The sequence below is a fragment of the Callospermophilus lateralis genome, chromosome 10, assembly GCF_048772815.1.
Source record: "Callospermophilus lateralis isolate mCalLat2 chromosome 10, mCalLat2.hap1, whole genome shotgun sequence".
Classification (NCBI taxonomy): Eukaryota; Metazoa; Chordata; class Mammalia; order Rodentia; family Sciuridae; genus Callospermophilus; species Callospermophilus lateralis.
In genome coordinates this window covers 1545805-1568681 of record NC_135314.1, presented here as the reverse complement: position 1 = coordinate 1568681, position 22877 = coordinate 1545805, and the positions used below count along the sequence as shown (strand labels likewise).

Genomic DNA, 22877 nt, shown 5'->3' with positions numbered 1-22877 from the left:
CTGTTCTGTGTCCCCATTTCTCACTGCCTGTTTGCAAAGCATCCCCAGAAATATTTCTAAGTGTGACTGTAATGCACAACAAATGAAGAGGCTCTACCTAGGCTGTTACAACCTCTGCTTGTAGAACACAGATGAGACGTCATGGACGCCTCACAGGGCATGTGGAACTGGGGGTGGGGTACAAAGTGTGCCAGGCCCTTCCCCACGGTTGCCACAGGCCCCATGCCTTTGCACAAGGCAGGTGGTCTTCCCGGGCCCTCAGTGCCGGGGCAGGTGCGGGAGGGAATGTGGACTGGTGGTGGCTGGGAGGTTCAACAGCCTGGTGCCCTTCCTGAACCCCCCATGGGGAGGAGCACTTGGAAACCGCAAAGCTGTCCTTACACTACGCAGGTCGTGACTCCAGAAGAGAAGCCTGTTTGGGGTGGAAAGGTTAAGAAACAAGAAGTGCTGTGATTCTGCAAGCTTGCCTGTTTTGGTGGCAGCATGGGCAGCACTATCACTGAGTGTCCTGAGGGCAGCACTGGAACTGTGCTGTCCTGCCGTCCTGCCGTCCGCAGAAGCACAGCCTCAGAGCCCCAGAGACTTCTGCACGATCTGCCTGGCAATCCTGTAAAACTGCTCCCGGTCGTCCCGCCACATCTTGGAAGCATCCACATTAGCTCCACTTTCATCGTTGGGCTCTGAAAGAAAAGGGAGACCATCACCGCGCACAGGAGCAGAAGCCACCATGTCACCTGAAAACGCGGGGCCCCTGAAAGCAGGTCTGTGGCTTCAGCAAGGGCCCTGGCACCTGAAGGAGGCTGAGAACTGGTCAGGAGCAACCTGCCCGGCCTGGAGGCACATGACTCCCCCACCAGCCCCTGGGATCGGCAGCTCCCACCAACAGTGTCTGGGTGGTCCCTTTAGAGGGACAGGGGCCCTTATTCCACACACCCCAAATTCTCCTCTTGCCAGAATCCTACCCCCTCTCTATTCCTGATTGAGACGGTACAATACCCATGTTCACACTGGAAACAAGTCTCTGCACGCCACTGAGACCAAGCCCGAAGCCCTCACAGCCAGGCCCTCTTGAGCCCACCTGCCCTCCGGAGACCACTGAGGGCTGCAGAGACCCCCAAGCCACTCGGCTCTGCTCCTGATCCAGCACATCATCTGCCAGACGCTGTAGGCATGTCTTTTTAAGGCACCACTCAAGGACATGACACCCACTGCCATTCCCAGAGCTGCCAGCCACCTTGCTCACTTCTGCAGGGCTCCTCCCTCCCCAGCCTTGGCTTCCACCACCGGCTGGTAGTGTCCCACCACCTCTAGCCTCAGCCCGGCTGCTTCCTTGGCCCCAAACACTTTCCCTCCCTCCTTCCTCATCTTGGGAAGTGGTCCAAAAGCCCCAGCGTGCATCTGCTTATCAGGACTTGCCACATTAGCCCGTAACTGTGGGTTGAAGAAGTTGCCCTAGGATATGGGACCTTGAAGCTGGGTCTCTGATACACTGAGCTCTGCAGACCCAGTGCAGTGTGACATACACGAGAACCCCAGTAAACGCACACTGAGAACAAGACACCCCAGGTGTAGAGGATGGCTAGTCATGGTCAATACATGCTAAGACACCAGACTGCCTTAAAACTCACGACATGGAAAATATGCCCTCAGCTTGAAAAGTGCAGACAAGCTACACTAAGTGTAAAACACAGGTGCAAACCAACTACCCAGAGTAGGGCAGACTGCTGAGTGTTTGTGAGTGGGCTCTCGGGAAGACGGCGCCCGCACAGGCCCATGGCGCGGTTGTCTTACCTGCCAGCATGCTCACCACTGACAACAGGATCTTCTCCACACTCTGCACAGGGCTCCACCTCTCAGCACTGCTCTCGTAGCCCATGGGGTCATCGCCTGGCGCATGAAGGATGGAGATACAGACTCTGCCATCTGGGTAGACTGCAAGGGGCAGGATGGCAGGTGAGCGCAGGGAACAGCGACTGAGGGGGCACTGAATGAGGTGGGCTCGTGGGTACAGAGGGCAGGGCTGTGGACACACACAGCACCATGCACATAGCTAGAGGGTACAGGGCCTGAGCCTCCCAAGGCCCTGTTGTTTGCTGACGGAGCTCTGGGCCAGCCAGCCTGCCTAACCAGCCACAGCAGGAGCCTACTTTCTTAGGATGTCTTTAGGAATGATCTTCAAGAGGAGTAAGCGAGAGGCAACCTGCTATGTATTTCACCAACGTATCGAACATGATCAGGGTTACTCACAATACTCTTGAGAGCCAGGTTTCATGGACGTTCCTAATTTTACCAGGAAATCCCTGGATGTGACCATAAAATACACACTCATGTGGCTAGGATAAAGGAACTGGGATTACTTAAGTACCCAGAAAAAGAACAGCACTGCAGTAACTCCTTCTAATATTGAAGAACTACATTACTGACTTTTGTTCAAGAAGGGTCTGAAAAACAAGGTGCACACTGGTCCTGGACCCTAGGATGTCCACCTGTAGTCCACAAACAGAGAATCTGGATACAGAACCTCTCTCGCCATAGTAGAAGGACCACAGACATCAGAAGTTTTCAACCCCGACGTCACCTCCTCATGTCACGTGGCAACACTGCACCCCAGAAAGACCAAAACTCAAGTGTCCCCCACCAGTGCTCTCTCACTCAGTCCTATTAGGCACAGTCCTCAAGTCTCTTGTGAATCTGCCAAGCTGCTGGCTCCCCTCCCCCTCCCCTGCAGGGACAAGGCCCTGGCGCTCTACACTACCAGAGTAGCCCTCTGGGTGTCACTACATAGGTCACGCTCCCTCCCTCCAATGGCCTTAGGATAAGCCTCCACTTTCACACCACAGGCAGACCCTGGCTCAGCCTGCCTTCCTCCCCTTGCTCGGGTCTACCTTTGACCCTGTGCCCCACCATCAGACCCACCCGGGTGGCTGGCAACTCCTGCTTCACGCCCACAGGTGGTCAGCTCAGACCTCCATGATGCCAGGCCCTTCCTTTGTGGCTCAGTGCTCAACAGTGACTCCCCCACATCAGAGCTGACTCCACTTGGGCTGTCACACTCACCATGACACCAAGCAACTCTACAAATGTGCAGCATTATTATTTTGGGGGGAGAGTAGTGAGAGGCAACTGGGGATTTAACCTAGGGGCATTTTACCACTGAGCCTTTTTTTAACAGTCTTTTTATTTTTTGAGATAGGGTCTCACTAAGTTGCTGAGGCTGGCCTTGAACTTGCAATTTTCCTGACTCAGTCTCCTAAACTGCTAAAATTATAAAACATGCACCACCATGTTGAGCTTGAATTATTTCTTACAGTTTTTACTAAATGACCAGTCTTAATATATATATGGACCTATAGAAAAGTTCTCAAAAATTATTTTTGCAAAATAAAAATGTCCGTTTTATGGTAAGTCAAAATTTAAAAGATGTTTATTAATTATCTGAACATTAAAAATAATGAAGAATTACTGGGGAAGTAGTGTAGCTCAGCAGCAGAGTACCTGTCTAGCATGCCCCAGGCCCTGGGGTCAGTCCCCAGCACTGCAAACAGCAGCGACGTGATGCTGGGAACTCCTCCTGGGAAGTCCTTTCAGAGTGGCATGGACCAAAACCACTTCCAGCAGTACTCACTGTTGGGATGGAACATCTCGCAGGTGAACCTCATCTTGGGAGGACTCAGTGGGTAGTCAAGTGGGAAACTCAAGATGGCAGGAAAAACACCAAACTCAAAACAGGTATCTTCGGGGCCCCTGGAAGAAAGGAACCATAGACAGAACCTCAAAGCAGACTCCGCGATGGCTACCACATTTGACAAGTGAGAGAAGGACGGGTTTCTATCACAAGTGCCCAGAAAGAGAAGGAGGAGGAACTGCTCTTTTCTTTGGGTGGTCAGTGTGTCCCAGGGTCCCATTCAGCTGACGGAACCTGAGGGTGAGCACCCAGACAGAGTGCAGCCATTTTCACACCAGGAAGGCAGCTGCCAGGCAGCACCACCTCACCACGGGCCCGGAAGAGAACCAACACCAGCGCTGCAGGGCCTAGGGACCCTGCTCCTGAGCAGGTGGCACAAGGTTACTGAAGGACCAAGCGCAGCCACGGCACTCCCACGAGGGTGAAGAGTCATGTTTTAAAAGCTATTTCTATTTTAAAAGTTTAAACAAGCCTAAGGAGTGGTTTTTTTCTAACAGAGCAGGTGTGTGATCCTGTGTGTACCCAGGGCAACAGCCAGGCCTCGGGTGCACAGCAAGACCACCTGACCTTTAGCCCCAGGCCCCCCGCCAACACACCCCACCCCTATGGGGCCGTGCTCCTCACACGCCATGGCAGAAACACACCAAGCCATTTCAGAAGTCTGTTCACATCCTGACGTCCTCTCACCTTGGTGGAGGTCTGGAGGCAGCAGGAGAGCGAGTGGCAGGAGCCAGCCTGCAGCTGATGTCCATTTTATGGACTGATCAAGCCCGCCAAGAGCAGTTTCAGGAGGCCTTGGACCAGCTGGGTCATGTGATCCAACCCACCGCCACCAACACGGAAATCCAAGGAATTGCCTCAGGAGCACCCAACACATGGACGACTAAGGATGAGGCCCTCGCCCACAGCCTGCTTCCTGGTTGCAGGTCCACGGCAGAAAAAAACCCAGCAGGGTCCAAGACCTGGATTTCAGGGAGGGGTCACCCCCAGACCTGCCTTCTCCCACCTGAATCCAGGAACGGCACAGGGGAGACAAGCTCTAAATTAGCATTCCTCCAACAGAACTCTCAGCAGTACAAACCTGTTCAAAACCAACAGAATTATTTTGCTCCAGGTTTTCGAGACATTAGAGGCAATATTACTTCTACAATTAAAGAAAAAAGACAGAAAGAGCTGTAATTTCATCTGATGGTGACACTCAGGGCCTTAGGAGAACAATGAACTGCTTTGTGGAGCCATTTTTTTCAAGCTAAGAGACAAACCTTGCCTCTGAAAATTGTCCTGCTACTTTTTCAGGAAAAAAAAAAAAAAAAAAAAAAGAGCTCCTTTGTTTGGAGGAGTGACTGCACGACAGCCTTCAGGAGCCCTGGCACGAGGCCAGGGCATGGCCACCACACCAACAGGGGCAGGCCTGAGTCTAGCTATTGGCACAGCAGCAGTGTGTCACAGGGCTGGGCACAGCCACTCCCAGCGGGCCTGACAGGCCAGAAGCAGCCAAGAGCGGCCAGGAGCTGCTGGGAGCCACCACCAGTGAGGGTCATGCTGCTCTTCCTGCCAGGCCTCAAGAGATACCTGCAGGGCATCCCCCTCCCAAGGTAGGGACAGACATGCTCAGGAGGCATGCGGCCATCCCCAGCACCTCATCCAGCACCAGGGCTCGCAGCACACACATGACAGCTGAAGAAAGGGGGACGACTGCTGCTTTCATCTGACTGCCGAGCAACGGGGAGCCCAAGGACTGCAGGACTGAGTCCAGGTCCCAAGTCACTTCAGTACTGGCCTCAGGGACAGACCCAGCTCAAAATGCAAGTCAGAAGGTGAGACGAAGATACAATCTTTAATGGTAACATTGTAACCATGTCAGGAAGGCCAGCCTGCCTGTGCCTCCTACTTTTGGCACCAGAATCTAGAACAGAAAAATGACTGGGTAGTGCCTTTGGAATGAGCCACGTGGGGTTTGCCCAACACTTTGATAACAGTTCTTTGTTTCTCATAATGGGGCTTTCTTAAAAAAAAAAAAAAAAAAAAATTGGGTCACTCCCAGCCTCAGAAGCATGACCAAACATTTCCTGAAGTGCACCCACACCTTGACTCTCAAAGCTACTTGAAGAGTCACAGCTCACAGCTGGTCTGCGCAGGGACTTCTCTCGTTCCTAGAATGCCCGGCCTTGGATAAGCATGCAGGTGGGTAGTGTGCGGGCATCCTGCTGACTGGGAGTGCCGAGGACACGACTGGCCAGGTCAGGAGACAGAACCAACAGCCTGTGGACAAGTTTTACTACCATACTCTGGACACCTTGTTTCTGTCACTGAAGACAGCCTCAGGGCTGGGATTGTAGCCAGTGGCAGAGCCCTTGACTCGACCATGTGAGGCAGATCTTTAGATCTTCAGCACCACATAAAAGTACACAAAACAAAGGCGTGCTGTCCACCCACAGCTACCACTACAAGACAAAGCAAAAAAGACAGCCTCGGCTCGAGATCCTTAAGAGAAGAAGAGAACAGGAAGAAAAGGAAACAAAACATTTATCCAAAGCAAATGAGTCTACCAAAGACTTTCATCTCCCTGATTAAAAAGACAGTCTAACAAGAGCATTGTAATGTTCTGAACAAGACAGTCTAAGTGACCTCAAAGGCCTGCAACAGGGAATTCAGTCACATCAGAGTGAGGCGTCGTATTAGTACTGCATGGCAGAACCCCAGGTGAACCAGCCTGAGAAAAGGCAAGGCTGACTGACTGCAGCTCCCACTCCTGCAAGCCAGAGCCTAACTCCCCAGACCCCACCCCAGGCCAGCCCACAGGCGTGGCTCACCTGCCCTGTGAGAATCAAACTCCATCAAACTCCATGACAAATGTGCTGGGCTTTCACCCCTTGCACACGGGGGGTGGGGGGTGGGATGGGGGGGTGGGGGGGTTGGATGGTGCAGGGGGCCAGCATGCCTGGGTGGGCATTTGCTGCGAGCACCTTCCCCCTCAGTCTGCCTGTGACAGAAGGTTAGGCAGGTGTTGGAGGCTGCTGTCTCTCACTCTCACAAAGTGTGTCACAGCACAGGATAGAACACCTCGGTCACACATACAACATGGTGCCAAGATATCAGAGACGATACCCAGTTGTCACTACTCGGAACCTGAACTACACCAGTAAGGGACAACTGTGCTCTGCAAGTGGGAACCCTGAGCAACAGAACCACCCCACCCCACCCCTCCCCCCATCCCTCCCCCCACCCCATCCCTCCCCCCACCCCGACCGGCACCCAGCCGAAGGCCCACCTCCCTTCAGCCCTGGCTCTGTGGTTCACAAAGGCTGTCACCAGGCATCCCCTTTGCCAGTGCCACGGACCGAGGAGGCCACACACAAGCCGCACTGGGCCTGCCTGCTGACCCAGCCAGGGCTAAGGGGTGCTGACTACATGTGGGTGTGGAGCCCAGTTGGGAGGCGCCTGCTCCAGATCTTCCCACTGCTGGCTATAAGAAGCTGTGACCTGGGAAAGGGCCCTCCCGCACCTCTGCTGGAGCAGTGCCCTGCACGGATTTGGTCACCCCAGGTAACTTTGGAAAGGAACCAAGCCAAGAACTGTGGGGAGACGAGGAGGGAGCTTTCCATTTGGAAAACAGTGGTGGTAACGAAGATCGTATCATCCCATACCCTTGTTTTCATGACTAAACCTGTCCAAAAGGAAACTCAGCTACACCCTGATTATTTTTTCAGGAATAGAAATTCCTGAAAAACTTTAAAAATATTTAAACTACATTCAAAAGTGCATCAATCAATTACAAGAACTTTATGGTGAATTATAACATAATCACTTTCTAACATAAATCTTATTTATCTAGAAAAATATGTAAGTCTTGGAAAATATTCAAATACAGAAGCATATAGACCAAAAAGCAAACCCTCTCTCCCCTCCCTGCCCTCCCCCACCTCCTACAGGAAATGAGGTGACCTGCCCATTCTTCTTTCAGGCTTTCCTTATGTGTAGCTCACTGCCCTTAGCACCAAAACTGGCTCTCTTAAAGGTAAAAAAGGTATCATGATATTGCCAAGAATTTAAATGGAAAGACATTCCACCTTCATGTACTGAAGAGCTCAATGTTAAGGTGGCAATATTCCTCAAACTGATCTAAAGATTCAAGGAAATCCCTTATCAAAATGATCACCTGCGTGTTGGCAGAAACTGACAAGCTGATCCTAGAACGTGTATGGAAACGCACAACGCCATGAACAGCCTAAATGAACCCGAACAAGAACCCAGCCGGAGGACTTGCATTTCCCAGCTTTAAGACTTACTAGTAATCAAGACACTGTGCACTGGCACAATGAGGGAGCACAGATCAGTGCAACAGAACTCAGAGTCCAAACATAAACCTTGCATTCAAGGCCTGATGACTTTTGATAAGAGGGCCTGATTTGCTCAACAGGAGAGGGCTATCTTTTTAACAAAGGGTGCTAAGAAAACGGCATCCAGGTGCAAAAGAAAGGACCCCTACCTAACATACACAAAACCAACTCTGAATGGCTCTAACTAAACATCAAGAGCTACAAATCATTAAACTTCTTAAAAAATAAATAAAAAAAAACAACTCTGTAACCTTAGTTATGAATGACACCAAAAGCATGACCCATTTAAAAAAAAAAAAAAAACTGCTAAACTGCACGTCATCAAAAGAAACAATTTACTTGTTCCCAAAATACATACTCTTATGACTTAATATGAAGAAGAAAAAAAAAAAAAAAAAGGCCAGGCATGGTGGCACACACCTGTGATCCTAGTGGCTTGGGAGGATGAGGCAGGAGGATCACAAGTTTGAGGCCAGCCTCATAAACTTAGTGAGGGCCTAGGCAACTTGGTGAGACCCTGTCTCAAATTTTAAAAAAATAAATAAAAAGGGCTGGGGACACATGGGTTCAATCCCTAGAACCAAAAATAAGAAGATAAATATAAGAAAACCAGCTAATTAAAAAATGGGCAGAACTTCTGAAGTCCATCAAAGGCAATGTATGAGTGGCTACCAAGTCCATGAGAAGACAATGGACCTCCGCAAACACTAGGGAAGGTATGTCAAGTCCACAGGGAAGCAGCACTCCACATGGCCACGCCAGCTCTGGTGAGACCAGAAAGACCTGGGAAGGGGACAGTGGAGGCCCAGGTCCACTGCCCACAGCGTGAGCCATGGTGAGCTGCTCCTGGAACCCCTCAGTGGCTTCTGGAAATCAACCTCCACTGCACATCCCAACAATGGGACACCTACACAGTGAGCTAGAAGACAAAGGCTTGTATGCAGAGTTCAAAGCAGCATTGTTCAAAGCAGTCAAGAAGTGAGGACAATCCAACATACAGCGTCCAGTGAGTGGACAAAACAGAGGTGGAAACAGGAGCCACTGACCGCCATGACCCTGGTGACCAGTCACACTGTGAGTGAAGCCCCATGGGACATCAGACACCGTATGGCCCCCCTCACAGAAGTATCCAGAAGGGCACCACAGTCAGAAGGCAGGCGTGTACTTGCCTGGGGCTGCCAGCAGGTAAGAAGGTCTCTCTGGAAAGGCTACAGAACCATCCTGGTGATGGCCGCAAGATTCTAGAAACCTACCCAACTCTGGACGAACACACTTAGTTCAGGTAAAACATATGGCACAAGAAAGACATCCCCTGAGGCTGCTAGAGAAGATACCAGGACACCAGGGCTTCCGGTCTCGGCACTACCAGACTTTGGGCCAGACGGCTCTGCTCCAGGGCTGTCCTGGCCCTGTGGGCTGTCTTGATCCACCATTAGATGCTGCAGCAGCGGTCCCCCACCCTAGTGGTGATGGCCAAAAACTCTCTAGACATTGCCAAATGTCCCTCAAGGAATAAAAAAATCAAACAACTGGCGGAGACCCACAAATCTGCGGTCTGCTGTACACACACACACACACACACACACACACACACACTGCAGGACCCTGCACAGTGCTCGGGGGCATCCCAATGTGGAGAGGTGCCACAGGTTATGCTGGACAGAAATGCTTCCTTTTTGTAATGTCTGCCATGAAGGCTGCAAGAAGCCGACTCCTGACACCAGATGCTCTGCAGTCCAAGTACAAGAAATGCTAATATAAAAGATGGCCACAGGAATCAAGATGTGAGTACCAGAGCAGGCCAGGCCCCCTGGCAAGAGAAACAACAGGCTAGAACATGGGCTCACTGTGTAAGGCAGCTGGAGAACCTGGGCCCCAAATGCAGTGTCAGGAACACAAAGGTAGAGTCAAGAGGGACCTCCACCTTTCAGGAAGGGGAAGGTCCTTCTCAAGAGCCTGCTGGCTTAGAGAGGCTGCAGTTGTGAGCCACTGTCGGGAGCTGCCCTGGATGCAGATCTTCAAGTCCTGATGCTGGGGCACTGACTAATCATTGCCTTCAGTCTGGCATGAGAGTGCCAGGTCACAATAAGTTGGGCATTGTCCCAGCGTGGACAGCAAGGCGTGGCTCCAGGTGTAGGCGTCACCTGTGAAGGTTGAGCTACACTCACCTGTTTCTTGGTAATCCTACCCCTCTGCCCTTTTTGGGACAGAATTTTCCATGGAACCTCCCCTTGTGAGTTCCCTATATAAGAATAAAAAATTCCGGTGGCTCGCTCTCTCTCCACAGACCCTTAGGGTCGCAGAGCTGTCTCCGGAACATTGGAAAGGAATTTCTGTGTCTGCGTGCTTTCTTTGTTGTCTTCTTGAGTAACTGGAGTAGTTAGATTTTGTGAACCCAGCATTAGGTTGCCACCTAGGAGAGACGGCAATAAGCCATGGCAGGGAGGTCCCCAAAGCTAGCTGCCTCTGGAACACAGAGCAGGATACAACAGGATATGAGAGTCCATGACTTCCACCTTGCCTATCCTGCTCTCTGTTCTACAGAGGTGCTGCACCCCAACAGCTAGGCTTAGTGGCAACAGGGTGGCACCAGCCCCAGACCCAGTGGCCGAAGAGACCTCAAGCCATGCAAAGAATCCTGGGCCCATCTTGACCCCAGACAGGGCTGGAAAGGCCAAGTGCCCAGTCCCGAGCACAGCTGCAGGGTGCATGCCTTCCTGTGGCCCATGGTCTCAGCCACACTTAGCAGGGCAGCGGACAGCTCTGTGCTCAGCCACCTTCCACTTTTAAACTGCAGACACTGCCAGGAACTTTATGACTTGGCCCTCTCTTATCCATTTAGTTGGTGCTCCCAGCCCATGCCATCAGCCTATGTGCTGAGGTGAAGATCTGGGTCCATGCTGCATGTGCACATAAGGGCCCTGCTGTAAAAGACCTCAGTCGCATCGCCTGGCCAGCTGAAGAGTGTGGAGGAGTGCAGGCCTGAAGGCAGGCACGGGCACAAGCCAGAGGCCTCAGAGCACTAGGTACACAGGAGGCCCTAGAAGGCAGCAAAAAAGAGGGAGAAGGGGACCTATCACCCATAGGAAGAGCACAGCCAGTGTCTGCCAAAACAGCAGGTGAGACGAATCGTGGAGGACAGTTAACTCCCATAACAGATGTTTTAAGTACATCTGTAAACGGCCTCTTGTTTGTGAAGGGTCTGGAACAGGACCAAAACCCACAAACTTAACCAGATCTTCAAGCAGGGGAATTCCACACGAATGCAAAAAGCCTTATTCAAACACAAAAACACTCTCCCTAAAAATGGCTCTAATTACTTTTTAAGTCAGGTTTTCAAAATATTAGTTTCATTTTATGTTGTTTATCTAAAATTAGTGGTAGTTACCCTAACAGATTTTAACAATGAACACTTTAAAATCCACACTGGAGGCTCAACTGTTCCCTCACGAGCTTCTGAACATGCCTACCATGGATGCACATAAGCCAGCACCTCCTGAGTGCCACAGAACCTTCAGGTGCCTCTGACCTCTGCACTCCAGCAGGTCTCCCAACAACACACGCACCCTGCGGCAGGCTTGGGGCGGGGGGGCGGGGGGGGGCGAGGAGGGGGGCAAGGAGGGGGGCAAGGAGGGTGGCGGAAGCTTGTGAATACTATGCAGGTGCGTCTGTGTTGACACAGCACATGGCAGATGAAACAAGCAAGTCACACATGGGTTCACACATACACGATCTACAGCTTCTTGAAATGTAAGCAGAGCTGACCTGACACGGGCCGGCACCACAGCCCACCAACTGCAGGACAGCACCTGCATGGGCTTGCCATCACCCGTGACTGCCTGGGCAACAGACATGAGAGCAGTTCCCCTTATCTGTTACCCAAAGTCTGAAAACTTGAAATGGAAAATTCCAGAAACAAACAATTTCTAAGTTTTAAATAATTTTATTACAGACCAGTGTTGTAACTGTTCTGTTTACTATTATTATTTTGCCTCACTTATAAACTTAATATGGACATGTACAGGAAAAGGCAGTGTCCAGTTTCAGGTATCCACTGGGGTCTTGGCTAGACCCAAGGATGACGGGAGACGATGCGCCACACATTAGTTCCAAACACTTTAACCCTAACCCACAACCAGGGCCTTGCACTACCAGGAAACGTCAGGTCTGCTGCACGGCAGTCTCTAGAGTATGTCCAGTGATGATCCTTTAAGCCCTCACTTTCACATCGATGCTCCTATCACCTAACCCTCCCGACCACAGCAGCCATCTGCTTCTCAGACGAACACACAGATCATCAGGAGCAAAGAGACACAGGCAGAAGCTTAATACCCTACCCTACCCACAGCACAGCTGGTCCAGTAGCTGGCAATTCCTCCCGCTGGGGCCCAAGTGCTTAACCTGTGGGACATGACACAGCCCCAGGCAGATGGTGTTGAAATGAATAAAATTAGAGGGCATCCAGCTGGTACTCACTGAGAACTGAATGCTCACTGGAGGGGAGAAATACCCATCCTGTCTGGGGTCACTAGAGCCTTCTGTGTTGACTGTGACATGAGAGCAGAGGGAAAAACAAGGCCCGTTGTTTTTCCTGACAGAACCATACTAATATCTCCCAACAACAAACAGGAAGCACTCAGACAACTAAGGTTTCCACCAGTTCTAAGGAAACACCTGGAGCCTTCTACACGATGCCTGTTGTCTTCGGCCTTCAGGTCAGAGCTGGAGAGGAGCTGACCGTGTGAAACCCACTGGCCCTTCGTGCCTGCCCGCTGCTTCAGAGCCAGCACTCTGCAGAGCGTAGCACTGAGGTCCAGTTCTCAGGAAGCACCAGACATCAGCAAGACACGGTCAACTTACATGATCAACGCCTCCCATTCAAAAAAATTCTCTTCATTCATGGGACCTGCAGGAGAAGAAAAAAAGTCCACCACATCTTAATTTTGAAGATAACTCTGGCAATTAGAAGAAAACCATATGAGGAATTTACTTAAGTAACTTACCTGCCACAATTCCTTCTGGAGGATTCAGGGTTAATTCTATAAAATGAAAAAGCAAAACATTATGAAACATTCTAAAAACCTTTTTACAAAGTGTAGGACTGTGAGTTACAGAGAACACATTTAGAAAGAGAACAGTTCTGTCTGCCCCAAGTGAATGCCAGTGCGGTCACCGTATCAACAGGACTGAGAACAGTCCTCCACATAAACACAATTTCAGAGCCACCAACCTTTACATGTTATGAACAAAGGCAGTAAACTGTCTTTCCAGGATACTCCTCCTCGCCACCTGGACTTGAGCTCACGAGTCTAATACAGCACATTACTCTTCTCCAACCACATGGGTTTCTGTCACCCTAAGTCATCACAGACTTCTCTGAAGCAGACAAGCCTGACATCACCAAGTAGAGCAAAGGCTCTGCAGGTGGACAGCCAGACACCAGCACTGACAGACAGCAAGCACATAAGACGGTGCCCTGCCCGCGCCCCACAACTCAGGTCTGGGGACTGCTGAAGACAGGCCCGTGCAGCCACTGTGAAGCCACCACGGGTTGTTTCAACCTCGGCCTCACTTTCATTTGTGCTGTTGTTTGAAGCTGGTGAGTGCCCAAGGGCCCAGGTGCTCAAGTCTGGTCCCAGGGGTGGCACTGCAGGGGGACCCATGGAGGGGTCTAGCATACTGCCCCTCCACTCTGGCTTCCTGTTGGAGCCATACCAGCCATCAGGCACATGCTCCAGCCAGTACCATCCACCATGTGATGCCATCCACCACCCTCCCAGAGTCAGTGCTGCAGATCCTGCTGGGGTGGTGGCTCAGAAGTAGAGCACTCGCCTAGCACATGAGAGGAACTGGGTTCGATCCTCTGCCCCACATTAAAAGAGAAATAATTTTTTAAAAAATGATCCTGGGGCTGGGGATGTGACTCAAGCGGTAGCGTGCTCGCCTGGCATGCGTTTGGCCCGGGTTCAATCCTCAGCACCACATGCAAACAAAGATGCTGTGTCTGCTGAAAACTGAAAAATAAATATTAAAAATTAAAAAAAAAAAAGATCCTGTACCTTTAAATCTCCAAGTGTGAGCTGAACAAACCCTTTTTTTTTTTTTTGTAAAGTTCTCTCTCTTGTGGTAATGAAAAACAGACTGACACAGTGTGGCAGAGTTGTCAGATGTAAGGTCAACACTGAATAACTGGCTAGTCTTTCTATTTATTTGCAGGTTTAAAAAATGAGTTATGGGGCTGGGGATGTGGCTCAAGTGGTGGCGCGCTCGCCTGGCATGCGTGCGGCCCGGGTTCGATCCTCAGCGCCGCGTACAAACAAAGATGTTGTGTCCGCCAAGTACTAAAAAGAATAGATGTTAAGAGATTCTCTGTCTCTCTCACTCTTTCTTTAAAAAAAAAAAAAAAATGAGTTATGTAATGGAAATTATAATGGAACACACATAAGTTTTTGAAAGATATACAAGATCGCTACCAAAGCAGGAAACATGAACAAAGAGTTCTAGAAGAGCTTAATAAAAGGGGATTGTACTCCATTCATAAGATTAAAAACATCAATCTCCTCAAACTGAATCTGTAGATTCAATGCAACTTCAGTCAAGATCCCAGCAAGCTTTCCCATTTAAATCTGACAAGATGATTCTAAAAGACACAAGAAAATGCGAATGACCAAGAGCAGCCAGGGCACTTTAAAGAGAAGGAAACACTGCCTGCCTGCCCACCACCGCCCCCCTGCCCGCCCCCCTGCCCACCCTCCCCCACCACCCCCACCCTGCCCAGGCTTCCTCTAAAGCTCAAGTCTCAATAGGTGGTGGTGCCAGCAGGAGTTAAAGTGCCCGAGGGAACAGAAGCAGACCCTTCCCAACAGCCCCTTGACTCAATCCCAAAGCAGCCTAGGGTCGTGCCTGGACCTCAGTGTCCCAGCCTCCAGAAGTATGAAGATCAATGTTCCTGAGTAAGCTCCCTGGCCCAACAGACTGAGCTACCATAGCAAACAGGCACAGAAAAAGATACTAACACTGTGGGCCATGAGGCAAAGCAGATTAAAACCACAATGAGGTACAGCGCAGTCTCTTTAGTGTGATAAATATCTCCATTTTGCCAAAACGGCTAAAATTAAAAAAGACCAACAATACTAAGTACTGGCAAGTTTAGTAGCTGGATGTCATGTGCAGGGAATGTGAAGAGCTGGCGTAGCTCTGGGGAACAGTCTGCTTCTGGTGAAGCTCAGTTAAGACCCCCAATTCTCCTGTGCCACGTGTCCCCATAAGCTTATGTGAAAGTTCACAGCAGCTCTATTCCCAACAGCTCCCAAATGGTAGTCCTCAAATATCCACTGGCTGGTAAATGAGCAAAAGAATGGCACATCCAAATGACAAAGCAAGGTCGACGAACAGGCCACCAACACAAAAAACACAGACACCTCGCAAAAGCACTAAGTAAAAGAAGTGGGACACAAAAGATTGTGTTCTATTTACATGAAATTCTAGCAAAAGCAAAGTACAGCAGCACAGGGTGTGCACCCCTATCAAACATGCCTGGGCTCAGCCAACACCTGCTCAGCTCTGGATTCTGGAGCATCTAAGACTCCAGATTTCTGAATTATGGGTGTTCTACCTGTTGTAAAAACCAAAGCCAATGTTGCCAGAGAACAGAGAGAAGGGAAGGGATGGCAAAAGAGCACAAAGGGGCATTAGGGGGCAACAGAGTATTCTACAGTGTGACTGTAATGATGACTATATATTGAATTATGTATTCAAACCCAACATTTTATTATGCATCAATTTTATCTCAATAAAGCTGCCCACAAAATTAATTTGTTGTTTTGTGAAATTTAAAACAACAAATCTCAGGATGATAACGCAGAGTTTCTTCATGCTCTTCGCACAGACTTCTTCACAGGCCCAACAGTAAAGTCGACACCAGGAACAGCAGCCATAAAAGGAAGAATGGGCACAACAAACATCCCTGCCCAGGACGGTGGGGGGGTTGTGGCTCAGCCGTGGGGCGCTCGCCTAACACGTGTGAGTTCCACCCTCAACACCACATATAAATAAAATAAAGGTACTGTGCCCATCTACAACTAAAAATATATTTTGAAAAAAGTCCCTGCCAAGTACTTCTGATATCAGAAGACACCTTAAGGAAAATGAAAAGGCAAGTCCCAGAGAGGAAGAAATTTGTAACAGATATGACCAACAAAAGGCAGTGTCCAGAATGTTTCAAGAATGCCTTACAAACACTTACAAATATAAACAACCCAAACCCAACAGTGGCACACGCCTAAATCCCAGTGAATTGGAAGGCTAAGGCAGGAGGATCGCAAGTTTGAGGCCAGTCTCAGCAATTAGGGAGGCCCTAAGTTGCTTAAATTTAGCCAGATTCTGTCTCAAAATAAAATGAAAATGAAAAGGACTGGAGATGTGACTCAGTGGTAAAGCACTCCAAGTTCAAAAACAACCCAAAAGAAAAAAGAAGCAAGACTTGAACTAGCATTTCACTAAAAAAAGAAAGAAAAAAAAAAGTATGTGGCCTAGACACACAGCAAGGAGCATGGCACATTAACCTGGGGAAATGCCAGCTGAAACCACAGGACAGCCATGGCACCACCAGCAGCACCAACTGCCAAAGCGAAGACTGAGCGAACGCCGTGGGCAGGGGTGAAGAGTGCCCCCGCCAGCCTCAGCCTTCCGCAGCAACGAGAGCACGCTCCAGCCACAGCTCCAAGAGGCCCCACAGCAGGTTACTCCAAGGCAGAAGATGGAAACAGCACCCAGACACCTACCATGAGGGATCGGCGCACTGTGATCTTCATACCATGGGACAAGGATGAAAATAAACAACCCACAACTGCCCACAGTGTTGCTGCCAAGTGAAGCCAGGCCCCAGGTACACAACACACAGTACAGACATTCCAAAACACAAGCAAAAAGCCACACTGTCCAAGAATGCAAAGGGACAGGAGGAGGCGACAGCTGCCCTGGGATGGCACAACACGTCCTATCTGCAGCAGGCCCCTTCTCTTCTGGGCAGGGGCTGAGGCTGGCAGTGGCTCCTGAGCAGGGACTCTTCCCTGAACTCCTCTCCTTCACACTAATGCAGCTGTAAAAAGAGAGGTGACAGGCAGGGGGGCAGGGCAGGGGACGATGAGGACAATGGCTGTGCTCATGGCCTCGACCACATGAAGGCTTGGTCGGCCTCACTGCACAGCAATGATACTCCACAGGCTATTTTTGTAAGGGTGCCGGAAAAAGAGATACCACAGGGCAGAAAAGACAAAGCCCCAGAGTAACTGCAGCACAGGTGACCACATAGGACTGGGGCAGAGAAAGGACCCCTAGCAGTCCCCAAGAGAGACAAACTGCCCTGCGCAAAATTAGCAAAGACATAAACACTTCAGAGAAAAAAAGACCACAAACTTGTTTTTTTCTGTCTTGTATGTAGAGAAAAAAAATCCTACATATGAGAAAAGATGCTCAACCTCATTCATGACCACAGTATACAGATGCCACACACTCCGAAACTAGTAAGAACCAGGTACTGCACACCAAGGACTGACTCAATTGCCACTGGAGGGACACAGGCCGTGAGGGACATACCAAGTGGTCTGCCCCTCTAGAACAACTCCATGGCCTCATTTCCTCCAAATGTATACCATGAACACACATACCAAGGATGTTCAAAATGCTCAGCCATGTCTATAAAATCTGAAAACTGGGGCTGGGGATGTAGCTCAGTTGGTAGAGTGCTTGCTCACATGCACAAGGCCCTGGGTTCTATCCCCAGCACTACACACACACACACACACACACACACACACACGGCTGAAAACAGGGCTCTCTTCCACCTGTTGAGGCACAGCAGACATAGTAGGTACAGATGAGGAAGACCCCAAGCTAAGAGCCCAGCCGTGGCCACTCCCTGGAGAATGGCTCCCTGAAAGAGGGCCCTACTGATGCTTCTGGACTCTTAGGCAGTGGCCCTAGTAAAGTGGCTCCCCTGTATGAGGTTCAGCGCCAGGCTGGAGCCAGAAACTACCGCTCCCTGAGGCTGAGCCATGAGGGGAAACTGGTTCTGAAGCTGTAGAGCCTCCAAGGGGATGGAGACCTGGGTGTGTCGGACAGAACCCTCCACCCAGCTTCAACATCCACGAGCTGCCATCAGTCACTGTGGTCAGGACTGGTCTTCATCCAGCACAGTTCCAGCACCCCAGGGGGACAGCAATCTGTAGAAACCCACCTCACCATGAAAAGGCATCGCAAGAAGAGGAGTCCGTTCTCTGGACAAATTAATTAGCATTTTGAAACTGGTACTAGAAACTCTATTCTGACTCCCTGAAAATACTCTGGGGTACCACACCTGGAATCTGTGACTGCAGTTTGCTGGGAACCACAATATTTTCACCTGGCTATAATTTTGGTTACTTTTTTTAGACAAGGAATGGAAAAATAGTCAATACAGTTTTGTTACCTCACTTATCCCCGAAATAGAAAAAACAGGAAGCACAGTTTCTTTTGAAACTCAAAATTTCCATAAAACAAATATGCCCAATAAAATGTTTAAACTCCACTTTGATTAGTTTGTCAGGAAAAGGTTATTGCAGCAACTCAGGTTTATATCAAAGAAATCAAAATAGAGCAACCAACCCTTCATGCAACTTCAGGTCAGATTAGAAGGCTGACAACTTTACAACCATACCCTAGACATCAAATGAAATTCAGCATGTTTTCAGGAGTCCTTACTGAAATCGAGTCAGACGTGTAATGACTTATTTACATTTCCCTGAGCATGGACTGAAGTCCTGAGTACACCCTAAACACGATATGCCATCTCCTATCTAAACAGGATTTCCTGGCAGGCAGGTATTTGCAAATTTTTTGTTCCCATGTATGATCCTGCCCTCACCTGGATTTTGGACTTGTCCCTCCAGAGAGAGTGAATTCCGTTAAGCCGCCCCGTTGGCAGTACTTTGTTATAGCACCCCTAAGACACTCCTCCCTCAGTTTCTCTCCCACAGTCCCAGGAAAGGCTGAAGTGTGAAGTTACAACATCAAAACAGCTGTTTAAAACATTTGGGTTCAGCAGCTTGGCAGGCTTAGAAAGGAGGATCATGAGTTCAAAGCCAGCCTCAGCAAAAGTGAGGCGCTAAGCAACTCAGTGAGAGCCTGTCTCTAAATAAAATACAAATAGGGCTGGGGATGTGGCTCAGTGATTGAGTGCCCTGATTTCAATTCCTGATGGGGGAAAAAAAATGGGTTCTTCTCCAGGTTCTTTTTTTTTTTTTTTTTTTTTGGTTGTATGAATGAGGCAAATTATTTTGCCTCTTATTAGATTTCCAGTAAAATTGGGGGGCCTGAACAGACCACATCCAGAGTCCTACCCCTCTAAACGCCCACAGACTCTGACTAGTCCAAATACAACCAAGTATGCCTGCACACCTATCCCAATCTCCCTACACTCCATTCCACACAGAGGGTTTCTGTTAAGTCTCCCTGTACACTGGAACATGCTACCTTAAGGACACGGAGGACAAGATGCTAAGACAAGAAACACAGAAAGGAATTCTATCACATTACTAGGAGGCAGGAAAAAATGCCCTAAATACTGCACTGATTTTCTGTACTGCTGTATTCATTTCCCATCACTGCTATGCAACTCAACACAAACTTCTAAGTGCCTTGGAACAATACCATTAATGACCTCACAGTTTCCAAGCAACAGAAGTCTGGGCACAGCATGGGCCAGCTGGTTCTCTGCTTACTGGATCACGGGCCAAAATCAAGGTACTGGTAGGGCCATGGTCCAGGTTTAGACTATTGACTTAACTCAGTCCCACATGGCTGCAGCACTGAGGTTCCAGGCCCCAGATGGGCTGCGGCAGGGTCGCTCTCAACTTCTCCCCCTGAGCCCCATCAGCCCATGGGGCCCCTTCCTTCCATTCACAGCCGCTCAGCAGACACAGTCCTTCTCTATTTCTCCTCTGACCTTCTCACTTTTGAGCCCATGAAAACAAGCCAGGATAATCTTCCTCTCTTTGGGTGCTCATTAGTAACCTCAACTACATTCTCCCAAGTCCCACTTCAGTAGCCCTAGACAGTGCTTAAAATAATCAGGGCACTGAGGTTCAAAGGAGACATCTTTAAAGTGCTGCCTTCCAAATGTAATCCAAAATTTCATTTATTAACACACTAAAATAATAATAATAATACACTTCTGTGACAGCGTTTTAGGAATCAATAGTAACTCAAGTTTTCTTACTGCAATTTAATTGGTATGACTGAAATAATGGATGAGGCTTTTATTAAGGGCAGTAAAGGGGGAAAATAAATCTTTCTTAATGCACATATCCTTAGGAAATACAAGTTCAACAATGCAAAGACTGGACAGATGCAGTAGCAGCTTCTTGATTCTCTATAAAGGGGCTTAATGGTTTCCTTCTCTATAAAAATGAGAAAATAATGTCTGCTCACAGTCCAGACACAGAGCTAAAAAATGTAAGAGACAGAAACAAAACTCAGATGCCAAGAAATGCTGTTCACACGTGACCACTTTCCCGACGTTAACAGCCCCCACAGCCAACCCTACTCAGAGTGAACCTTCTGTCCCTACTGCCCTCTAAAAGTCTCTCTTAAATGGGCAAACACAAGATCCTTCTTTAGAGGACCCTGTATGTTAATGAGCCTGTGTTTGCAACACGTAAGCTTGCTCAGGTAAACATGAACTCCAGGCGCAGGGTCACCAATACACTTCAGAAAACTAGGCTGCAATCAGATTCATTATATCAGTTTATTTTCAATGCTCTCCCAAACCTGCCTCGATGCAATAACAGTAAGAAGCTAACCTTTGGAGGGCCAGGTGTCAGGCTCCCAAAGCACTCGCGCTGCAGGACCAGCTTTAAGCTCTCGGGGCTGAGAGCTGCACGCAGGGGCAGGCGGACCACCCGATCCCGCGCCCAGGGTCGGCGGGAGCCACAACCAGGCCGGCTCCGGTCTGCACCGGCCAATCCCGCGGCCGCACGCTCCACCTAGAGGCACCCCGGAACTCCGGCGCAACTCGGGCGGGCCGCCAGGAGCTGGGGCGCCAGGGCAGTCCGCCGCCGCGGGGTCGCCGGTCCCCGGTCCTCCGCGGCTCCCCGGCCCCGTCCTCCCTCCCGCCCTCCCTGGCTTCCCGGGCCCCTTGGCCCGACCCTGGTCCCCGGTCCTCCGCGGCTCCCCCGGCCCCGTCCTCCCTCCGCCCTCCGCGGGGCGAACGCCCCGGCAGCCGCGAAGATTCGACGGCGATATCCACCCGGAGGCCCGGCACCGGTGCGGCGGGGACCCCAACTTACGCTTGTACTCGGCCATCAGCCTCTTGAGCGCCGTACCCGCCATGTCCCCAGCCGCTGAGCTGGCCGCCTCACCTCGCCCGCGCCCCGACGCCGGGGTCGCTTCCGGGTCACCACCTCGCCAGGAGCGCTTCCGGGGCGCGGAGCGGCGTGCGCAGCGTCTACGGCGGCGAGCAGGGGCGCGCACCGGGCGTCCCGCCCACTCACACGCCGCGCCTGCGCGGAGCACGTCCCCGCCTCACAGCGCGCCGCGGTGCTGCAGCAACTGCACGGTGCTTGGGGTTACCCCACTGTCTTCCTGCCGCTGCGAGCGCGGCGTCCCGCAGTCGCGGCTTCGCTAGCGGCCACGCTCGAGGGGCCGGACCCCCGAGCCGCAGCGGGGAGGCCGAACGGCGCCCCCTCGGCGGGCCGTAAGGGAGCAGGCTCGCCCCGTCTCCCCGCCACCGCGCAGCTCCTAGCGGTCCGGCCGGGCGCCCCGCGGCGTCGTGCGCTCCCCCAGCGAGGGTCCCGCCCAGCCGGTGTGTACCAGAGTGGCTTTCCTAAGCAGCAAGTGGGAGCAAGCGCCTGGCTGCTGGGCCCCAGCCCGCGGTCTGCAGCGGAGAAGGTCCTGGCTGCTGGGCGCGGGTGGGGGCTCCTGGGACCAGGCCCTTCAGCCAGCACGGAGTTGCACGGGGGCCTAAGATGGAATAGTTAATGGGCCCCAATTGAAGTTTTTTTTTTTTTTCAAAATGTAGAAACTATTCATTGATAGTAATCGATAGAAACATTCCAGCCAAGCTTTTTCCCTGAACCTCAGAAAAACCGAAGTGGAGGCAGACCCAAATGGAAGTTACAAGAATGTTCGGGCTCCAGGGCGAACCAAGTACTTTTCCGGGGGCTGATTATCAGCGTACATTTTGACCAATAGCATTGGTATTTTCCCCAAGACCCCATTAGCAAACATTGAGCAATGCCCCACTAATACGTTTAGACCGCAACCCCTGGTGGGTCTCTGGCCCCTGCAGGAGCTGTCTATAGTCGCTTGAATAGATCCTATTCCTTTCATTCTTGCCTTTGGTTATTATTGTCCGTGAATGTCATTTATGAGACAAGAATCCCAAAAGAAATTGGCGATGAGCTGCTGGAGGGCACAGCCCGACATTAAGAGCTGCACCACACCACCTGGAGAGTGGAGAAAAATCCAGCCACCCAGGGAGCTGTCCCGCGTCCCATGCTGTGATTAGGTGCTAACACTATAATGGGCTTTCTTGGCTGCTAAGGCCCCTGGCTTACCCAGACACCACCACTACCCAAGACAGAAGTGGAGCGTCAAGCTTCATCTCAAACTCTGGTTGCAGTAGGCCCTATCCCCTAAGGCTTCCATCGAACCCCAAGCTTCTTAATGCCAAAAGATGTTACTCCAAATTCACAATTTACATAAATTCCTAAAAATGAAGGAAAACCTCAAGGTTGTTGAGGTGAAAAAAGCTCAAGTGACTTTGTTCTACATACAAAAAGACCTCTTGGCCTCCTTTATCAAACGAAAGGCAC

General features: G+C 50.5%; 1 protein-coding gene across 1 annotated transcript; it reads right to left on the bottom strand.

The window, feature by feature from the left end:
• Positions 1–260: 260 nt before the first annotated feature.
• Positions 261–21456, bottom strand: Ube2g2 (ubiquitin conjugating enzyme E2 G2). The gene is made up of 6 exons (XM_076867114.2): positions 21351–21456; positions 13029–13064; positions 12886–12931; positions 3626–3744; positions 1792–1932; positions 261–680 (listed from the first exon to the last, which is right to left on the bottom strand). The coding sequence occupies exons 1-6, from the start codon at positions 21391–21393 to the stop codon at positions 568–570; spliced, it is 498 nt and encodes a 165-aa protein (XP_076723229.1). The 5' UTR covers positions 21394–21456; the 3' UTR covers positions 261–567.
• Positions 21457–22877: the final 1421 nt, after the last annotated feature.